We start from the raw sequence: 20,327 nt of genomic DNA, 5'->3' as shown, positions 1-20,327 counted from the left end.
GTTGTTTAGATGTTACGCAGTATCAAGCCGTTTTTAACCATTTAAGCATTTTGTCATAGCACTGACTGTGGGAAAAGCGGTACCGGCAACATCGCAATAGTTCGCTTTCACTTCAAAACAAAGGAAACCCCGAGAAAGCTAAGCGATTCAGTGGTCGGTACGCATACAATGCCAATTCTCGTAATAGTTTACTTTACCTGCATGGGACCTCCACACATACAACTGGTAACATCAATATTACCGGTAGGTCGGAAACTACCAACATCACAATATACCTGTCTTCTAAGTATACTCCTATTATATAGTATCTTGAATTTTTGGAAAATATTTTGAAGAAGTGGCATTATTTACTTGCCGTAGTGCTTAGTGATGTCTTACGTATAAGGATTTAAATCGATGCAAAACATCAATATCTGTCAGAAAAATAGTATGTATTGTATATGTTGCTAATATACTGCATGCTATAGCTCCAAATCCACGTTCCTGTTCTTCTGAGGGTGGTATCGAATGAGCAGTTCCATGCTTATCATTCGGTTCATTTTCATATTTATGGAATATCGGCAAAGGTGGATTTACCTCAAAATGCTGGTTCTGCGACAGTAAATATCATTCATCTCACTATTTAAATACCGAAATAGCAGAAAAGGCTACCGAGACAGTCAAGACAATGACAGTCGTCGTTTCCACCAGCGGCAGAATCAGGATATCGCCATGAACGAAGTGGTGGACATCTATTATGGAGGTTATCGAAGAAGAGATCGCAGGTAAAGCTATGAAGGGCACAGGCATCACGCCCGTTACGGAGATCATCGTCGTTGTGATCACAGTATCAACACGGCCGCTACAGAGAACACGGAAATCGACGCGGCGCTCATAGCGTAAAGCGTTACTATAACCTTTACCATGAACAGGAAGGTGGTGGACCCCGTCATCGAAATCACCATGCGAACGCGGAAGCCGCCATGGCAATGACAATTACAACAGCCGTGGCCGTCGCAGTCATGGACACCGAATTGCATATCGAAAATACGATTTTCAACATCAGAGTCCGTAGTAAGAGGCACAATGGCCATCATAGATAGCACGATAGACATGGCGGAAGTGAGCGACACGGGGCTCATCATCAGCAGAACGGTATCGCCGCGGAGACGACTCACACAGGCACGACAGGGGTCGCATAGAAATCGTCGCGGTAAGCATAGCCGCCGAGGACACGAGTATCATCGAGAGCATGGACAGCGTCTCCGTCGTCCAGGAAATTATCACAGGAGATCGAACAGCTATTCCAAGTTCATATTCAAGTAGGCCACACGGAGGGCCAAAAGTAGTTAAACGTTGTTTACTCTGTTACATTGATTTTCTCTGTGAACTCGTTCTAGGTGTATGAGGTAGATTTCATAAGACAAACTTCCTCACTTTTGCTCACTGTAGATGGATGAAACATCTATATAATGGATACACGTTACACGACAGTGAGCGCCAAGCACCTTGGCGGATATAACTAACTTTATTGATGTGTCTGACTAAGATCTTTTGAATATAGAAATCGTTGTAAATGCTACGAGCAGCAAGTCGAAACACATGGGTTAGTAACGTACATTACTTTTTTTTCAAGGCTGCTCTAATAAATAAGAAATGTTTTGTCATTATCACATTACGCGAACTCTACGAAACACAAGAACAACATATTGAAAATAGGTTTTGTTACTACGATAAACACGGTTTCTACAATTAAAAAATTCTAGTTAGTTTGTCTTTAATTTTTTCACGAATATTACCCTTCAGATACGTAGCTGTGGCGTCAGATGCAGATGCTCATCTGCCCTATGCTGTTTCGGTAGCTAAATGGGTCTTATCATATACTTCTGGGTCAATTGCATTTTGAAATGATAGTACCCACTTTGTTGTGCAGAGATATGTAGCCCAAACGATAAGTCGTACCGATGTCATGTAACGGGTAAAAATGTTCTTTACCTAGTCTTTCGCTAGACCATGAACAGTCAAATTTTTGGCAAAGACACAAAAAAATGAGAGAAATTCTATTGAGGTCTAGGTAATGGTTCTAATTACTATGTCACCTATTGTTCTCTAATATTAATGCGATTAAATTAATTTCAAATATTAATTTCGCGGTGGAATTGTCAGTCGCATATGGGCGAAGCAAGCCATATGGTGCATTGTACACTGGTTTGTTAATTGTTACCAAACGTCAATAAAAACAATTGTCTATATCGTGTGAAGTATGGTGTCACCTTATTCTCGGATCAGACGTTTTCGGAGCTGAGGAAGTTAAGCTTCGAAACGTTCGGAGTGCTAAGCTACCTAAAGCGATTGGAAGATAGCAAGTAAAATATTTATCCTCTTAAAAGGCCTACGTCAGGTGCAATGGATGCAATCTAAACTGTCCTTTTCATGTTTAAAAAAAGTTGCCTTCGTCGACAGTATAGCGATTCGGACGACCGCTATCGTTCCTACGACGATGCCGTAACACCTCTCGGGAGAAGAACCGCTACTAGTCGAGGATATAGGAATTCAAGCACATTTAGACGCGCCTCAAGTTACTTCAGCTCGAAGAGTTCACAGACCTCAGATCATCCAAAGACATGATGAATCGATGGATCGATGAGAGCAAATTTATAATGTAATTTATAGAGTTTGTGTACAGTATCTTTTAAGGTATACTACTTATTGTTAATTATTCGATAATTCGAACCCGAACCAACTACAACAAAATACTAATCACCTTTAATATCATTGTTATAATAGTTAGCTTTGTGAGGATAACCTATCGATGCCAAAATCAATATTAAGTTTCTATTGGAGAAATCAGACCTTCAGTTTAGACATAACATTTATGTTATTACTACACAAAAACTGGCAATTTGATATGATCTTCTTAAGTAATACTTTTTTTATCCACTTAAAAGTCCTGTTTAGCCATTTTACGTACGCAGCAACCTGCATACAAAATAAAGATGTTGTCTAATAGGCTCTGGGTGGACGTTCAACTGTACGGCCAGCTGTCAGGAACATCATAGCGTTTACATGTGCTTAAGAAAATATATGCTGGCACCTTCTTCAGACACGTCTGAGGAAGAGCTGCTAATCTGGTGATTTTTATTGGCACCGGTAATGGCAACGCCAAAGAAGCCAGCGCCGATGCTGACTACAGAATCTTGAACATAGTCAAGCATACTTCTGGTACACGTGCATGAAGATGTCAACAGATACAAAATGGGAATATTCCTTCACAATTGCCAATCTTAGCAATGACAAAAATAACGAAAAAAGCATTAAGTAAAATTCTAAAAATAACAAACAGGTACTTAGGTCGTGTTGTTCGAGTATTAGCCTATAAATATAGCCTATAAAACCACTGCAACGAACACAGTAATCATTATCGTAGCTCTTGCATTTTAGATATATAATATTATAACGTAGTGTTATAAAACGTATAAGAATGATATTGGGGAATCTGTATCGCAAATGAATGAGTTTCGGACATTGGGCAACTTTGATGGAAGTTTCTTTTATGGAAACTTCTAATGGAAGTTAAGAGACTTTTTCTCTATCCATCTTCTATGTATATGTGTATAATGTGGCAGTTGCAAATTATCTATCGAGACAATATAGATCAAAAGTATGAAGTCTTTACAGAGCTGTAATCTAATAAAATAAGAATATAGGAGGGCAAAAAGCTATTAGGCTGGCTCACTGGGCTCGAAAATGTAAATTTGCTTTGCCGACGTCTGCTGTCCTATCCTGGTCCACGTGTCTCTAGATTCAGGGCAGGAAGAAAAGATTCTGGTATTAATTCTGTGCAGAAGATGAGTCCTTAGCTGTTGTTTATAGGAGTGATTTAGGCAGAGCACCTAACACTATGATCGATGGGAAAAATTCTAGATATTCTATGGAGTTCAATGCTTTTATCAACTGAACAACGAAAGCGAATGAGTGATTAATGACTAAAGGACCCGAGAGCACCTGTCAAAGCTTGGTCTGGAAAAATGGGCCACGAGCATTCAATGACGAACATAGTTTGTCCACCCAGGGAGGAACGTGTCTGTATGATATACTCGGAATTACCAAGAAAGCCACTAATACAGAAATCCGAAAGGCATATCGTCGCCTTGCTCTCGCGTACCATCCTGATAGAAATAAAGAAGCCGACGCGGCGAAGAAATTTCGTAGGGTGCAATACGCGCAAAAGGTAATAATGCGCAGGCTTCTGAAGCCTTTTATGATTCTTATGTGTACGTGAATATGCGTCCTTATGCGATTCCAGGCACTTTCATCTAAAAAGCTTTTTCTTTACACAAATAGACTTTATTGAGGGCTTCTACTTTAACATTCGTGCGCAAGTAAACACCACCTTGTTTTCCCAGGTATTTTGGCTCTGGTAATTAGAAAGTGCAATCTCTCAGATATGGTTATGTGTTCCCACTAGGTCCATAAGAAGTTTCGGTCTTTTTGTTTATCTCTGCTTTTCTGTAATCTAAGCTAAATGCAGTCATAATGAAACGTTTCCTACCAAGACGCGCTTCCGGTTTAAGAAAAGGTTTTAACAGGATTACGCCTAGTTTTTAAGGCAAAGTATTTGCTTTGACCTTGAGTGTGTTGCACCCGAGTCCAAATATCATCTTGTTTCATACAAATACAATCAGTTGCCTCATATTCTACTTTGCTGCTTCACCTGTAAAATATACATAAATAACTATACCCTAAATCAAGCGGTTCTAAACCGTATTTATGACCACTTATCATATTTAATAATAGTCTAAACTGATACTATATTAAGTACGTGACCTTAACAAAACTAATATACAATCAGCTTGTTTTCTATTGATATGTACGTAGGCAAAATCGGCAACCGTAAACAAAAACAAGGTTATCTGATGTAGGTGGATATGAATGTACCAACTGATAGTTCGCTATGTGGATCTAAGCGCACTAGACCTGTAATAAATAGCGAAAAAAAAAACTTCAGTTGACGCTTCTTTTCCGTTGATGTCTCATTTAACTTAGACGAATTAGAGCAGCTGGAGACAAACACTATTCCATTTGCGCATTTCGTTACGGTACTCCAATATTAACTACTTCCTTGGTAACCTAACCTCAGGCTCATCATAACAGCATTATTCTATTTTCCTGATTTTAGAATTAGCCCATTGTCCCAATAACTCCGTAACTTGATGCAGTTAAATACTGTTCTGTCTGAATCGTGTGAAAGTAATTCCGAACGTAACTTGCTCAACTCCCATTAACTTGTGTTCCCTTAATATCACTACAACGCTTACAATCGCAGTTACTTTTGACCTTGGTGGAATTGCTTCGCTGTGTCGACCCCGCCCTCCATTGCTTAAGCAGCTAACGCTATGAATCCCTTCGGTCCTAAACCTCACTAAAATACCAAATAGTACTGATATTGATAAGGGAAATCTAAATTAGCTCGAAGCCTCAATCAGTCTGTGATAATTCCGTAGCGTGATCTACCACAGGAGTGCTTTTGCAGTCTTCAATAGCGCGTGCTTATTTCGTGCTCCCATCATTGTACGGCTTCGGTAAAAAGCACTGCTGTCGACCCTTATCGAATTCGTCCATAGAAGTTAGGCCCTAGGCGGCAATAATACAATGTCAATAAATTAACTGGACAACTAAGCTAAAAAGGAACGTATAGTTTGGTGGTTTGGAGTTTGCTCACTTCACGATGATTGTCTACTAGCCTATCCTACAATCCCTAACCTGAAATTACGTGTGCTAGACATTATTTAGTTGTTCTTCCATAGGCAATTGGCCGCGATGACCCTGGACGCTCGATTACCTCGGAATCATAAGATGTTAACGCATTACGAATCATTAAATTCCAAAGTTTTTTATTTCTATATATTTTTCCGGAAATATACTCGCCGCGCTTTCGTTACAGACAATTACGCTTAGTCTACTACATAGAGCTCTTAGATGAGGATCGGCCACGGAATTAGGCTTAATGGGGAGTCAACATTGGAAACAAAACATTGTACCGCCAACGATTAGTAATGTTTGTTTTAGAACCGCAACTTTCGTACCAAGTCTGACGCCATCTATGTATACAAAAGCATCGTCTCATACTTCAAAATAGTACAAACAGTATATTTTTTAAACCTCGACCCCCAACTCAATAGCGAACCTTCTGATACCCTCAACGATTAACAGACGAATTCCTTGCCCAATTAACAACTATGTTACATTTTACACGATCACTAGTGCGCTGCAACTCTATTGGTACACAATGGAAGTTCGAACCAAACAAGACAGAGACACTGAAAGACCAGTCGATTTTTTCCCTGTTTTATACCATAGTATATTATATAGAATTGAATGGAAATGCTATAGGTACAATTGTGTTTGCTTCCACAGATTCTATTGGATCCAAACAAGCGTAATATTTATGACAAGTTCGGCAGTAAGGGCATTAAGCTCGCTGATCGTGTGGGCGAAAAGAACGTCCCGTTTATGTTATATCTGGATACCTTCTGGGGTCGTTGTCTCGCAGGTTTTCTGTTTGTGATCACTGGTTGTGGCTGTTGTTGTCTGTGTTGTGGCTGTTGTTTTTGCTGCGAGTGCTGCTGCAAATGCTGCTGCAATCGATGCTGTGGTGTATTTGCACGCAATGAGTAAGTGGACATACTCCGACTTTTTTTTTTGTCTTGCATGTATGCATACACCCCAGTGTAGTTTAATTGGTACGTGGATATTGGATAACTTATTTCGCCGTTGCCGTCGATATTAAACCGTAGATAAGTTCCTCATTCGTTCACATCTACTAGCACAGCATCGTCAAAGCGTATTCATAGTGATCTATATGAAAGGAATATATTCAGGAGTTTTATTATACTTATGGTGTTTAACAAGCTGGATAGGTCGTTACCTTTTAAAAACGCGAACCTGCAAAAGGTATGGTTAACGGTTGTACGGGTGATCAAACAGACGCTAACGTAGACTATGACGCACTCGACTGAACGCTACAAACTGTTTCATGAAGAATGCCGGTTAATGCCTATGTGTTTTAAACGTTCTGCTGTTTCGTCCTTTGTGTGAGTCCTGAGTTTCCAGCGGGACTACGAATAAGCCCAATCAGGCTAGTTCGATGCGGCGGCTTTTTTTGTTTGCTATTGTTATTTGGTCGATGTCGTATCAGAGTTAACCAATGAAGACCGCAAGAAATTTAGAAGTAAGGAAATTGGCTTGAAAAAAAGCTTGCTCGATATGACCTTATCGGCTTTTGCAAAGAAATCTACCTTCAGCACCGTGGCATTACTTCACACTACAGCATAGAGGTGCGAATTTTACTGTTTTTTTTTGCGATTTGGCCACTTCACTGCTACGATCAGGAATCTAAATACATGCGCCATGGCTGCTGATTGATTTTAATAGTCGGCACTTGTTTCTTGGCTACCCATGTAGAGAATGCATTGGCTAATACCGGACCTCGTGGCTTATCTGTATGTGGCTCATTGTTAACATTGAGATCATAAACGAACTTTGTCTCATCTCGTGTCTGTCCTATTATAAAAAGCAACAAGAGGCTGATATAAACGCATATCTGACAGGCGTCATGTGCCGTGACGCCAAATAACAATCACTACGTTCATAAATCTTCCCATCGCTCTGAGTATTCGTTTGAATCCTGTTAAGGAAGCGCTTTGCTTTGTTGCCATTTCTGCAAATTTACTTTACATATGTGCCTTTTAGCTCGATTAGTTACAATAGATCGTCGTACGGCGCCCGTTATTTGTTTAGCACTGGGTGAAACGGATGTTAGGGTATGTATTCACACAGCTATACGTATAGTTCGTGATTACAATATCGGTCACGTACTGTAGTTTTAGGATGAACGCTTAATTTTCATAACGGCTCGAACTTACGTAACCTCTGCCGCAAGGCAAGGCAATAGTCAAAACAAAGATCATCCCCAAATGGCTTCTGGAAAGCAGTCGTTCGCTGCTTGTTGTCTATGACTACTATGTTTACTTTTACATCGTGAGAATTATAAGGGTGAAACATTTGAACCCTGGTAATGAAAGGAGAGGCTATCATTTTTTCAAAGCCAAAGATCCGCTTTTGTCACCCATTATAGGAACTCAGTCATTTTTGTCTCTCGGTTACATTACGACAACAAGTCTCTGCCGGTGTGCCAATTACTCCATATAAACGAGGCTTTGGTTATTTACTGCAGATGGCATGGGATGTTATAGTAAAATAGATAAGTTCACGTATGACAGAACTCCAAAAACCCAATATTTTATCTCGTTTATACACGCAACTGACTTGTGTAGTGTGACCATGTTTCCATTAGGTGCTGTGTTAGTCTCACAGATCTCGGCTGGCATCTTCCACTTCCTGTTATTCGGAGTGCTGGTCTTTGCCTTGTATTTTTCGCCTATTCGCTCTAAGGACAATGTCTAGCAGGACAACACTCGGCTTGCGTTTTTCTATGCTTGAAGGTTAGTAACATGCTCCTATAGGTTTTAGGAGTATTTTCTAGTTCGATGTACCGGGCACTCCTCGATCTGGGCCTAAACTACCGTAAATCCGCTTCCGAAGCTCTCATATACTGTCCAGTTTCAAGTTGAGCGGTACACAGGCGAACAGTGTGCTGCATATAGTGTTTCTTGGAGAAGGCTAGCGTAATAAATCGTATGCAGTTGTCTGTGGCTTGGGGCCTTCGTATCGCGGAAACATTTCAAGGCGGTTCCGATAGTAAATCGTTTTGTTCGAACAACTTCGTATATTTAGTGCGAGTTTCAACCGTAATAAGGTAGCGCTGTGTACTAATAAGGCCATATCGCCATAGGTTTTCCCCGATGTTTTATTGGGCTTTGACCCTCTTCCTCGTAAAGTTCTTCGTGGAAGCTTCCCAGCTTGACACTTACCTGCGATGCTGTACACATTTTTCGACTTGTTTGCTAATATTACTTCAATTCCTTCACTTGAGTAGTGCTGCTGATAGCTACCGCGCGTTTCAAGAGCTCGTTTATTCGTGGAATCTGACATTTGTTTCTCCAGATAATATCATACTCTTCTATTATGTTTAGCATTAGTTTCTTCACGATTTTATGGAGAATGTAGGTGTTCTTTGTAGTATGTTCCTGCCTGTATTTCTTTTACAGCCCGTGCCTGCTCCAGGAAGGTCACTTTCGACACACAGTATCGCCGCGTTTTGGACGGCAAATTAAGAGTGTATGGACCTTTCAGTCCTTTTGCAGGGCAGCCAAATTCACGTGTCGTTATGTTCTTGTCGGGCTTAAGCACGGTCGGTGGTAATTTATGGTCCGTGTTTAGTGGAGTGGAGTTGAGTTGCTTGCAGGTATAGAGTGCGTGTGTGGTAGGTGAAAAGGATGCATCAGCGCTTCTGCTACTTTTGCTGTAATTGTTTCATACCAGTTTGGCGCATACATAATACATACACATCTGACAACACTATACTACCGACTCTGAAAGTTGGTCTGACCGTAAAACGCTTTCTGTTTTGTCAAACGTCTGTTTGTTGATATTGTTGAAACTAATCACTTAATAACACAATTTGCGAACTTAGAGATCCACTGATATCATGCATTCAGCGTAAGAGCGCAAGCCGAAAATCAGTATGCCGAAAAATGCGACGTTCGGTAACGTCGCTCGATGACTCAGGATCAGAGCGATCTGCCTAAACTTCCTTCCGTCATGTTGGGAACAGATTTGGGATACGAAATTTGTTCTTGAAGGATGCTCATTTTTCCACCCAACTTAGAAAACCGAACCTGTTTAGCTTCTGTGGTAGCAAACGCAGACGTTTACTGTGTTCCAGAATGCTCGTTTCCGTTTGTATCATCCAGAAAAGCGATGAAACTTCTAGACCTGCTACTGCCTGGTCCATGATTTCGCGAAAGTACTCGGCGCTGTCTTAATTCAACAGCAGTCTTGTAATTTGGTACAAACTTAACCGGCATCGACATTTGGGCCTCGTCGTTGACCTCGACCTGAAGGTACGCCTCATATAGATCGATTTTGGTAAACTAGCGTACATTTACAATATTGAACATTTCCTGAGCTATTTGTAAAAATTAGTTGGCTTCAAGATTGAAATTTACTGCTGCCTGATAATCGACACAGAAGCACATTGTCCAGTTTGAATTATATATTACTATAGTCGGCAAGACAATGTATATTCAGGAAGTATTTCCAGTATTCCGATTTTGGTTAGGCGCCGTTCGATGTCTTTCATCGTCCTAACTAAAACGGCGTAATGGATGGTGGTTTATTGTTTGGTGAAAAGTAATAGAAAGGGAAAATTTGAATAGTTTTATTTGTTCGTACAGCCACTTGAACGATCCAGAAGAATAGTTATAGGAAGTTTACTTTTATATTTAATATTGGTGCTTGGGCAACCGATCCCACAGTTGATTTGTTCTCAACGCCTTGCGGCATGGGACATTTAAATAGGAGAAAGCTTTAAGAACAAGGTAGATAGTGACGCACGTAAAGCTAAAGCTCTATAGCACGCAGGTTATTTTCGTTATTATACTGACACGTTGAGTATAATGATGATCGTAGAGTGTTCTGAAGTAGGACAAACTGATTTATTGGGATCGCGTCGCGCGTATCAGAATCAACAATCGTTTTAGGCTACCCGGGCATTTTCTTCCTTTTCATGGCAATCGACAGGCCTTCGTCGATCGCAGTTACAAGGCAAATTCGTTTTATTGGATGCGGGTAGCCGGTAAAAAATAGCTGTTTGTTAAAATGTTAGAGCATTCGCTGCGATTCTATTTCTGTCTGGGCCTTCTGGACACGGTTCATGTCCTTCATACTGGTAAGACCCATTATTTTAGTTAGTGGCCAGATTGAATAATGCTGTGTAAATAAGGAGAGCTTTAGAGTTTAATCGAGCGCCTTATATACCATAAATACATTATCGGACGATCGTTCATAGGTCCATAGAAGGTCGAGAATTGCGTTGATCCAGGCTGTTCTGAATTTAGACAAACTTTGCAGCTTTATCAACTAATGAAGATACGATAGTGCTCCATATTTAACTCCATAGCTCTCTATAGCTAGTTGTGCGTTAGCCGGAAGATTGCTAAACAGTCGCAGTTTAGGTGTAATGTTTGCCGGCAGTGTGGTGCGCGAACTGAGGTCTAACCTAGGTACTGTATCAGTGCTAGATACACGAAATCAGATATTTAGTCGTATCTTAAAAATATAATCGGGCATTGGCAATCGACGGTCTGATTAATTCTCGGGTTTGATGATTTATTATTAGGACCTGATATAGTCATAGCAAACATGCTTAATACCGTTATTCAAGCAGTCCCTAGTATGTGTCTTCCGGATAACATCTGTAGCTGGTTTTGGCATTGAACATGCGTCGATTTCTCTTTTTTAACACTGATTCGAGTAAATCGGCCGGGTTCCATGAGGCAGAGGGGTGGGATACTTGCGTTCCTGACCATAGTGATTAGAGCCCATACCTTCAATGTAAGCCCCAGTGGTTGCAAAAGGATAAGATGCAAAGTGAGAATTAGACAGACTTTTTTGCCCAGAAATTGTTTATTTTTAGAACGGAAAGAAATAAGGCTTAGACTTTCATCACGTGTGAATTACTACCTTTGCAGATATATTAACGGGCCGTTACAGATTATTTGTTATTTGCATACCTATACTTTTGTTAGGTACGAAGGGCTGGTGTTCCGCGCCTTTGACGAGACCAACTGTCAACATTTTGGCGCTTTTCGTTACGTCAGCTTTAAGCAAAATTTGTGACGCACTATTAGGTACCAGGGAGCATCTCTTCGTGTAAAGCAAGTTAGCGTCATATACACATGTATATTTATTTAGAATTTTTCGAACGGGCAAACCTTGCCTATTTTTGAAGCTCGTCCCTTTCAATTTCAGAGAAAATTATAAATGGATGCATTTATTACATAGGTCTCACTTTTTATCGGAAATCTTCCCTAATGAAAAAAATTTAACATTTTGTTTTCGAATTAATTTCAGGTCACAATACTGCTCATGTCGGTACGTAATTATACGTGTGCCAGGCACAAAAATATCCTTTAGTTATTTGTTTGTAACTTTCGAAGTACTGTTACAGTTCGCTATACCATTAGCATATATCAACGGGAAACATTTGTATATAAGATAATCGTGTTATTAAGTCGAAATAACTTAACTTTGATAGATTTTGATCTATATAACTATTTTGTTGTCGATATTATAAATAATGTTTAATCGTAAATATAAAAACAATAGATATCAATTTTATTCCTGCATGCGCTCAGTGCTTAAGGGCAAGGTCATAGATAATCTTGAGGACCCTTTTCTACTGCACTTCAACTATACAGGTGTCGTCCACACAGAAAATGATACTTGAATGACTACTGATATTTGCTTCACAAATTATTGACAAAAAACAGACGATCTCTAAACAAGAAGCCTTCAGAAAGCTATGTTCCGTTATTTCACTGCAGGGCCACTCGCTAGCCCGGAACGCCCTTCACTAACGAAAGCAAACATCATTGATATGTTTAATCTTCTAGTAAAACGTAGCTTTGTTTGGCCTAATTGCCAAATGTTGAAGGTCATTACTTTTTCAGGAAATAAAAAAAAAATGAGCGCTTCAACCATGTACTGCTTTCCATCTAACGGATCATAACGTTAGCTTTAAAAATGAAGAGATTGCACAAAAACTTTGATAAAGTAAACGATTTTGCAATTAAAAAAACATTCGAATGGAGAGCAGTTTTGGTAAATATGATCTGCTTACAAAGAAAGCGGGGTGTTGCTTGTGCACGATCTTTTTGTTTTGTATGTAGATGGTTTTAAAACGTAAAATCTTGGAAAAAACATTTAACTAGCCTGTCATAATCGTCGTGTAGGTCCGTGCACTTTTAAGCCACGCTCCTATCTCTTTAATCCGTCCAGATAGCGGCAGCTGAGACCTAATCTTACAAAACACACGTTGATGAACGTGACGGCGTCTTCTTTCGGTCTCCTCGCGGGCGACACGTTTAGCCTTGGAAGCAGAAAAGTTGTTTGGTGTCGGACCTGTTGAACATGAGTGGGTGGTCAGGCAGTCTGAACCCCAATCGAACGTGAATTTTCGTTCGTGGCGTTCAGTAAAGTGTGGAACGGGTCCTCGGATAGCGCGGCACAACTCTGCTTATTCAAATAATCGATCAGCCGAACATGAGTTTTCCTCAGAAATGCCATAAAAAAAAATCGCTGTCACACGCCTCGCTGTCCAACATATCAGCGAACGTTTGTAGTGGCCCTGCAGAGCATAACGTGATATTGTAAATTGTCGAATTTTGCACATACACTGCTCAGTGTTGCAACGATGTCGTAAATTGTTCCAGGCTTCTATTGATTTGTGAGTAAGCCAATATTCTTGTTTCTTGATCAACCCCCACAGTGTCAACGGGAAAGATCGTCCGTCTGATACGTACCACTTGCGGACTGTCGCTGTGATCGACATCTCATTTCTAAGTAACTTTTTACGGATACCAAACGCCGCTTTATATCGTACCCTGTCGGCAAACCTTTGCTGCTTGTTCAGAGGCACTGGAGCAGCGAGCCTAAGTGGAATACAAACGTTTAAAACATTGAAAATTTACCATTATAGGTTGTCTAGTATAAAACGTGACATTCTACAGTTAAAATTGTTGCAGGGTAACTAGGAATTAATGTTTGGTTGAACTTCATTGTCATCCCCACGACGCACCATCATCCCTATGTCCCATATAACCAATGGCCAGTTACAAGAGGGTTTAACGCTCTGCATCTCGGTGGAACTTGTTGGCAACGGCTCGAAATTGTTTTTCAGCTTGTGAATAAAAGCTATTGAAAAAACAAGCACATCCTGCTAGCTTGCTGGGCCTATCAGGCCAGATGGATTAGTAGAAAACCTTGCATGTTGAAATGTTCCGCAGTAGGTAGGTCATCACGGATAAAAGCAACGATCGTCACCAAACGAATATAAGCAATGCGTTTGCGTTTGATAAATCTCAAGTTATTATTAACAACAGTCTCATAGTTCTCGAAGACTGGTCCGAAACTTGGTAGTGAAGTATTACATAGCTCAGCATAAATAGTAAATAATTTGCAACTTACATTTCGAACGTTGCTGACAGAGCGGATGACAGGTTTATGGACCAAACCCCGGAAGTCGTTGACTTTCAACCAAATGCAAGAACAGGAGGGGAAAATACTGCTGCCGGTGGAGTAAAGGAAGTTCATTGTACGTAGCAATTTACATCTCTGTGAATCGTTATATTTATCAGTTAAAGTGTCGAAAGTGTAATTCTTCGATAATGATATTAAACAAACCTATACAATAAATAGCAATACAATAAATTATATTATCCTGTCATGTTGTAGCCAATGATCGGAGGGTTGACAGCCAAGGAGATGGGTCTAACGCTGGGAATCAAGATGACGTGCACTCGACAACAGCCTCAAATCAGAACCGACAGAAATGATGCCAGAGAATGGACGGTTTCAGCTATCATTTTTATTTGTTAACTGGCCCCACCAATGTTATTATGAAATTTTGTAAATATATTAAATTTAATTTAAATTCTCCTTCATTTATATATGAGGTAACGTACAAGCATCCAGAGTATTATGTCCAGGGTAAAGCTGAATGCATCTGGCAAATTTGAATGTTAATCAAGCTAAATGTCTAGTCTACCGGTGCACACTTTACAAAAAAAAATGTACACCCGTTATCTGTTAAGAATTTTATATATCAGAAAGAGGAAACTTCAAGATAAGCGTAGTGTTTTCATCTAGCCTGATATACAGGACGACCCAAATAAATCCGAATAGACTTTCTCCGTTAGTTCGCTGCAGTAATCGATATTCTTTCTTCTAGCGTCGAGAATACTCACGGCATAGGGTTAGTTTTTGGAATACGAGCGATGTGTCAGCTAGATTTGAATCTCCTACTACTGCCCGAAATCGACGGGCTTCGGTATTGCCGTACATTGTTAGGATGCTTCTGAACGATTCGTGGAAGACTTCGGATTATGTCTGAACATAATTCAAAATGGCTGAAAAAAGCAACTTCATATAACCCTAAATGTTCAGTTATAAAACTCAATTTATTTCATTCCGCTAATAAAATTGATAAACGATAAAATTTGCATAATCAAGTGTACAACATACTCTGAAATATGCCTGTCTACATGAACATATTGAACTGGCTATGTGTTTTTTTTTTGTAAGCCGGCCAGAATATCTAGAGCACCTAATTTTCTTAGGTCGACAAATATAGCTCTCATTGGGGTTGTGCTGTTCTTACGCTTTGTTAATTAGGTGATAAGATCCACGCGCTACTAACTTTGATCTTCATCTGCGGTCGATTGAAAGGGATTAAGTCTACATTCGCTATCTTTAACCTTTGTGTCTGCACAAGTGTTACGGTGTACGGAAAAAGCATCCCGTTTTTTGGATAGTTTTGATGAACACTGAGGTGTTGGTCGATAGACATCCTAGACGATTTGTTTTACGTGAACGTTCCGCACGAGCTTCAATGCTACTTGTTCGGACATAAGCTCAAGAGGCTCACACACTAATAACTTCCCGGAACAGAATTCCGCAATTTGCAAACTCGTCTTGATTGATAGTTCTGCGACTTTTCGATTGCGACAGCGTTGACCATGGTCTGTTAATGCTTTATCTATGTGATCAAGGACAAATATCCCTGTTATTATTAGTGCCAGTGTTGGCAAGTTGTAACAAGGTTGATCTTGAAACAAAACGAACTTCCACAAATGATTGTTAGCGAGCCTTTGCCCTTGTAAATTGAATGACGTTTATGTCAATTTTAAAGATAAAGCTGAGTAACTTAGACGTTCAGTTTGAGTTTTTAGTGCGTATTTCCGGTAGAATTTGCTTGGCCTCTATATTAGGAGATCGTTCCCGGTTGGCGATAAGGATGATAAGTCCTTAATGAGGAAAAGGGAGCGTGAAGAATAACGCATTGAATTTAAATACGTTCGTTTTGAACCGGTAATGACGTTACTATGAAAGGTGCCCTTGATTAAACCCGGAGAGTATCCCTACTTGTGCCAACCTTGTCTACGAATATTCTCGAGATAGAATCGAGCGCTGTTTTAAAGACACGAAGAATATTGAATAGAAAGATTGATTTGGACTAGCTTAGCATTGCCAACAGAGCGTACTGCCGATTTTGATTCAGGAAGGGATTTGATAAAGATGTGTGGGTGTTAATTCAGCTCTTAAATCATGACATTTTATAGCACTTAACGTACGGAGGAAGTTGCTGAGCTTCCGCTTATATATATATATATATATATATATATATATATATATGCATACCAAGTCAAAAATGTAAGATGGATTTCGGATGTTTTACGTGGATAAAAGCCTGATGACGAGTAACCAGCAGTTGTTATTTGATCTGCCGTTTTGTGATGATTTTGTCCTGTTTTCACTAGTTTTTTTCGTATTATAAGGAAAAGTACTTTTTCAATACTAACAAACAGTGTTAAAGGTGTCAGTATTTTTCAACTAATTATCTATTTTTAGTGTTCTACTCGTTGCGGTTTGACTGTATGAACCTACAGATAACAAAGTCCTGCGCGAAATATGATGACGAACTCATCGATGAGTTTCATCAGGGTCCACACTGTGTACGATTGTTTGCTGCACAAATGTGTACAATTTTTGTTCCTGCGAATAATCTTGTAAGTTACCTGTACAATCAATTACATGCAGTTATAATTGACATGGAATAAAGTCTTTAATTTTGACTCGAGCAAAAAATTCCCTAGTAATATAACTTTTCCTTTGACGAATACAATATTTCGAGAGACACATGATCTGCGACATTGGTAAAAGTGGGAATGTTAGAAGTGGCATCAGCTGAAATATAAACAGAGCAATGCTATGGGAGAGTTCTTTGCTCAGCCTGCAGCAGGCCCGCAAAATGTAGGTCGTAACATGTTGTCTTAGCTGAAGGTCAAACTGGTTGCTCCACAACGGATTTATACGCACGGCGACGACATCTTGACGACTTTGATAAGGACAGCTAAATGCATGAATAGTTGACACACAGTATAAGGAGTCAACCATGAGACCATTTACAACTGCTTTCTGTACTAGGTTACCAAACATGTCTGTCACAGTCGAAGTCTGTCAACGAGAAACCTAATTTGATTAAGCTTGGGGATCAAATGCGTGACATTTTTTTTGGCACAGATGAAAATTACACGGCAAACCTGACCTCCTAGTCGAAAGCTCGTGTCGAAATTCGTAGCCTCGCGAGAAGGATAAGAGCTCCTTCCTCCGTGAAATAAGCCTTGGGTTTTTACTGAAATTTGCTTCACCAGTCACTTTTAGATCCATATAATTATTCCTCCTACCTAAAAATAAACACAAGACAATACTTGTGCCACTAACTAAGCTAGTAGCTAGATAGAATCTGTAACAAGTTTGTTTATTATTATATATTCGTGTATAACTAGTACCTAAAGCATCTCATTGAAGGTTGTGCATACGCCACTGGGAGAACTGAGAAGTCTTCTATCGTAGTCACAAAACATCTGCTCCCTAGATCACTCCCTAGACAAGATCCCTAGAGTATGTGCAGACGAAACAAGCGAAACTACAAAAAGTAGTGATTCAGGTGTCATACAAAGCCCTTTTAGCTTGTTGGTATATAACCATGAATATTCTGGAGAATATATGAACTACGACGGTCTTTATTGATGATACATTTATTCGTATTGTGAATGTATGACATTTTTTTATTATTATAATTTTGCAAAAATGGCCTATCGTCTACGTTTATGTATACTGGGCATGTTTTTTGCCCAGTTTTTTCGGGAATTGTTGTAGTTTTGGCTTATCCTTGCTTTGATGGCCAATGGTTTGACACGATGCTGCATCTGGAGGTAGTCAATAGTAACACCATCGTCGAAATAAAACGTTACCAGATTATGATGGAGCTTACGTGCAAGATGCATACAAGGCGAACACCCCACTTTACTTTAATAATGATTTGTATTATGCTGAACAGAACCGGTGGTGACGGGAAACTCATAAACACGTCGAGATAAATGGTGAGCGATTACCAGCGTTATCAGCTGGGTGTCGACCGCTAAACAGAACGAACTTTATACATAGACTTCATATATATATCATATACGTATATATATACTTCATATACGTATCATGTAAATATTTTATTAAACTGTAAATTATGTTGCGCAATCACTATGACGTAGCTAATAAAGTGTTCACGGGTAATTTGTGCTAAATAAACATTAATCAGATTTCTTATTTTCAAGTTAAAATAGTTGTTTCATTTACGAGTGTCAAGGGCCATATGTTCGATGCGAATTCTAGACAATCGCTTAGAAGATCTCATAGTGAGTGTCGAAATTTCTCACGGATCTGTTATTAAAACGTTTTTACTTTAGTCAAGCCGGTGGCTTAAACATTGTGCGGCTGAGTGAATAAACGCGAAATTACGTGCATGTACGTGGCCGACGACATTATCGCCCTTCGACATCTATACATCGTAATACTACACGTCCTTCGTTGTTGGAGTTTTCATTTGAACAGGGGCGAATGATAACGAACCGTTCACGTGCTTTATATCTGTACTACATAGACTAAGTCGCGCGAGAGAGACAAATAAGGGGTTCCTGACTTTTATTAGAGTCAAGTGTTACCTGTCGGTGACGACTGATATATCCTGCCTCTTCAGCAATACAGTCGCCTATCATGATTTTCACCAAGAATTTTTCTCTTAAATTTGTGATTTCCTTAGGACATAAATTGAACTAGGATACCTAACACTAACTAGACAACAACAACAAACGGTTTTTGTGTATCTTAATTTGGCCAAGCGCGCTGCCGTGTGAGACTCTTAACGCGACAAGATAGACGGTGAACGCCTTCGATTTTGGAGTCATTGAAGGTTGAACGTCGTAGTCACCTACCTACAGCGTCTTTTAATGCACAACTGTATAAACGACAAAATGGTAACAGGATTCAATTATTTATGCACGGCAGATGTTAAAAGGTAAGACTTAACGGTGTCCTCTCTGACCTATCTTAGATATAACAAATAAATAATGTAACGCACACTTTTATGGAATACTTTATCACTCTCGGGATTTTCCTAGCACGACATTTCTTCAAGACTGTTTTTCTCTGATTTGAAATAAAAGAAATCGAAATTAAGCTGATAACTCTGCGTATTGGACATTTTTTCTATTAGTCCATTCGAAACTGATGTTACCGGATGAGAGCTTGGTCCAAAGAAGGTGCAAAACTTTACAATCATGACTGAAAACAGCACTCCGTAGCAGTGATCCAAACAACAGTGTACGGAATTGCAAAAGCATTGGCGGCCACAGAAGATCTGCAGCTGCAGTTCCTGCAATAACAGGTTCCAGCAACGACTAACGGAAAAGCGATGATAGACGTGAAACAACGTGCCCTTAAAAGCTAATTGATTGCGTGTAAAGGTGCATTTCGAATAATCCTACTATCAGCATAACCATGTTAATGGCAAGGAAACTTCAGGCAACCGCTGATACCGTGTATTACTGGCTTAGGCCTTAGATACACGTTTTTTGTCATAAACAGCAACTTTCTGAGGTCAACAAAATTTTTAGACACATTCTATTGTATTGTGTCCGCTCGAAACGAGTTTTCTTATCAAAGTTCGTGTTCTGAGCGTGGTGCCTAGTAGGGGAAACGTCATCCCATCATCCCGCTTCTGAGAAAGAAAACATGTAATTAAAAACATTGATTTGTGTGTTTTAGAAAGTGTTAAACTGGATACCTGAAGTGTCTAACAGAACGGAAAAACTTTTTCCCATATGGTCGTACCAGTCAATTAGTGGAAGGTTGACTGTTTCAGAATACAAGCATGGTCTTCTGGAATGGAAGCCTATAACTACCGAATAGTTTAGAGTTGAACTCGCTAGGTTATTATCTATGAGGAGAGAGGTCAACAAGCCCCAACATGAGGTCGCCGATTCGCTTAGTCGTGTTATCAAAGAGGGGTTCGCACGTTTGCAGCAGGGACCGTTGAAACGAGCTTACGAGTAATCTAAGTCCCCCTGAAAGTTCCGCACAGTAACGTATTGTATGCTTTAGCAGTGGTTGGCAGCTGTGTTCGCTTCATCAGGCTTGTGCTGCTTCGAAAGGCTAAAAACTCTGCAGTTTTCCTTGGATCTTTGATGGGATCTTTAGGGACAATTTTCATATAGCAAGATTTCATATAGCCTGAGGGCCAGAGGAGAAAGACGGAGTCGGTCCTTTAA

The 20,327-nt window shown here is 39.8% G+C and overlaps 1 protein-coding gene across 2 annotated transcripts; it reads left to right on the top strand.

The window, feature by feature from the left end:
- Positions 1–3,683: 3,683 nt before the first annotated feature.
- Positions 3,684–16,264, top strand: LOC111253132 (dnaJ homolog subfamily C member 5-like). 2 transcript variants are annotated; one of them, XR_015321827.1, is made up of 5 exons: positions 3,684–4,210; positions 6,397–6,653; positions 9,827–10,004; positions 12,016–12,036; positions 14,151–14,257. XR_015321827.1 is itself a non-coding variant. In XM_022812118.2 (5 exons), exons 1-5 carry the CDS (start codon positions 3,962–3,964, stop codon positions 14,496–14,498), a joined length of 735 nt encoding a protein of 244 aa, XP_022667853.1. In that variant the 5' UTR covers positions 3,690–3,961; the 3' UTR covers positions 14,499–16,264. The 2 variants fall into 2 exon arrangements, 1 of the variants encoding a protein (XP_022667853.1); XM_022812118.2 differs by lacking the exon at positions 9,827–10,004 and adding an exon at positions 14,398–16,264 and having other exon boundaries at positions 3,690–4,210.
- Positions 16,265–20,327: the final 4,063 nt, after the last annotated feature.

The sequence above is a fragment of the Varroa destructor genome, unplaced genomic scaffold (assembly GCF_002443255.2).
Source record: "Varroa destructor unplaced genomic scaffold, Vdes_3.0 BEIS01000001.1, whole genome shotgun sequence".
NCBI lineage: Eukaryota > Metazoa > Arthropoda > Arachnida > Mesostigmata > Varroidae > Varroa > Varroa destructor.
This window is presented reverse-complemented; position numbering and strand designations above follow the sequence as displayed.

Coding starts and splice junctions, on each gene's coding strand:
- LOC111253132 (XM_022812118.2), top strand. CDS start 3,962: ATGACTAAAGGACCCGAGAGCACCTGTCAAAGCTTGGTCTGGAAAAAT. Junction 4,211..6,396: donor GGGTGCAATACGCGCAAAAG/GTAATAATGCGC, acceptor TTGCTTCCACAG/ATTCTATTGGATCCAAACAA. Junction 12,037..14,150: donor TCACAATACTGCTCATGTCG/GTACGTAATTAT, acceptor CGTTGCTGACAG/AGCGGATGACAGGTTTATGG.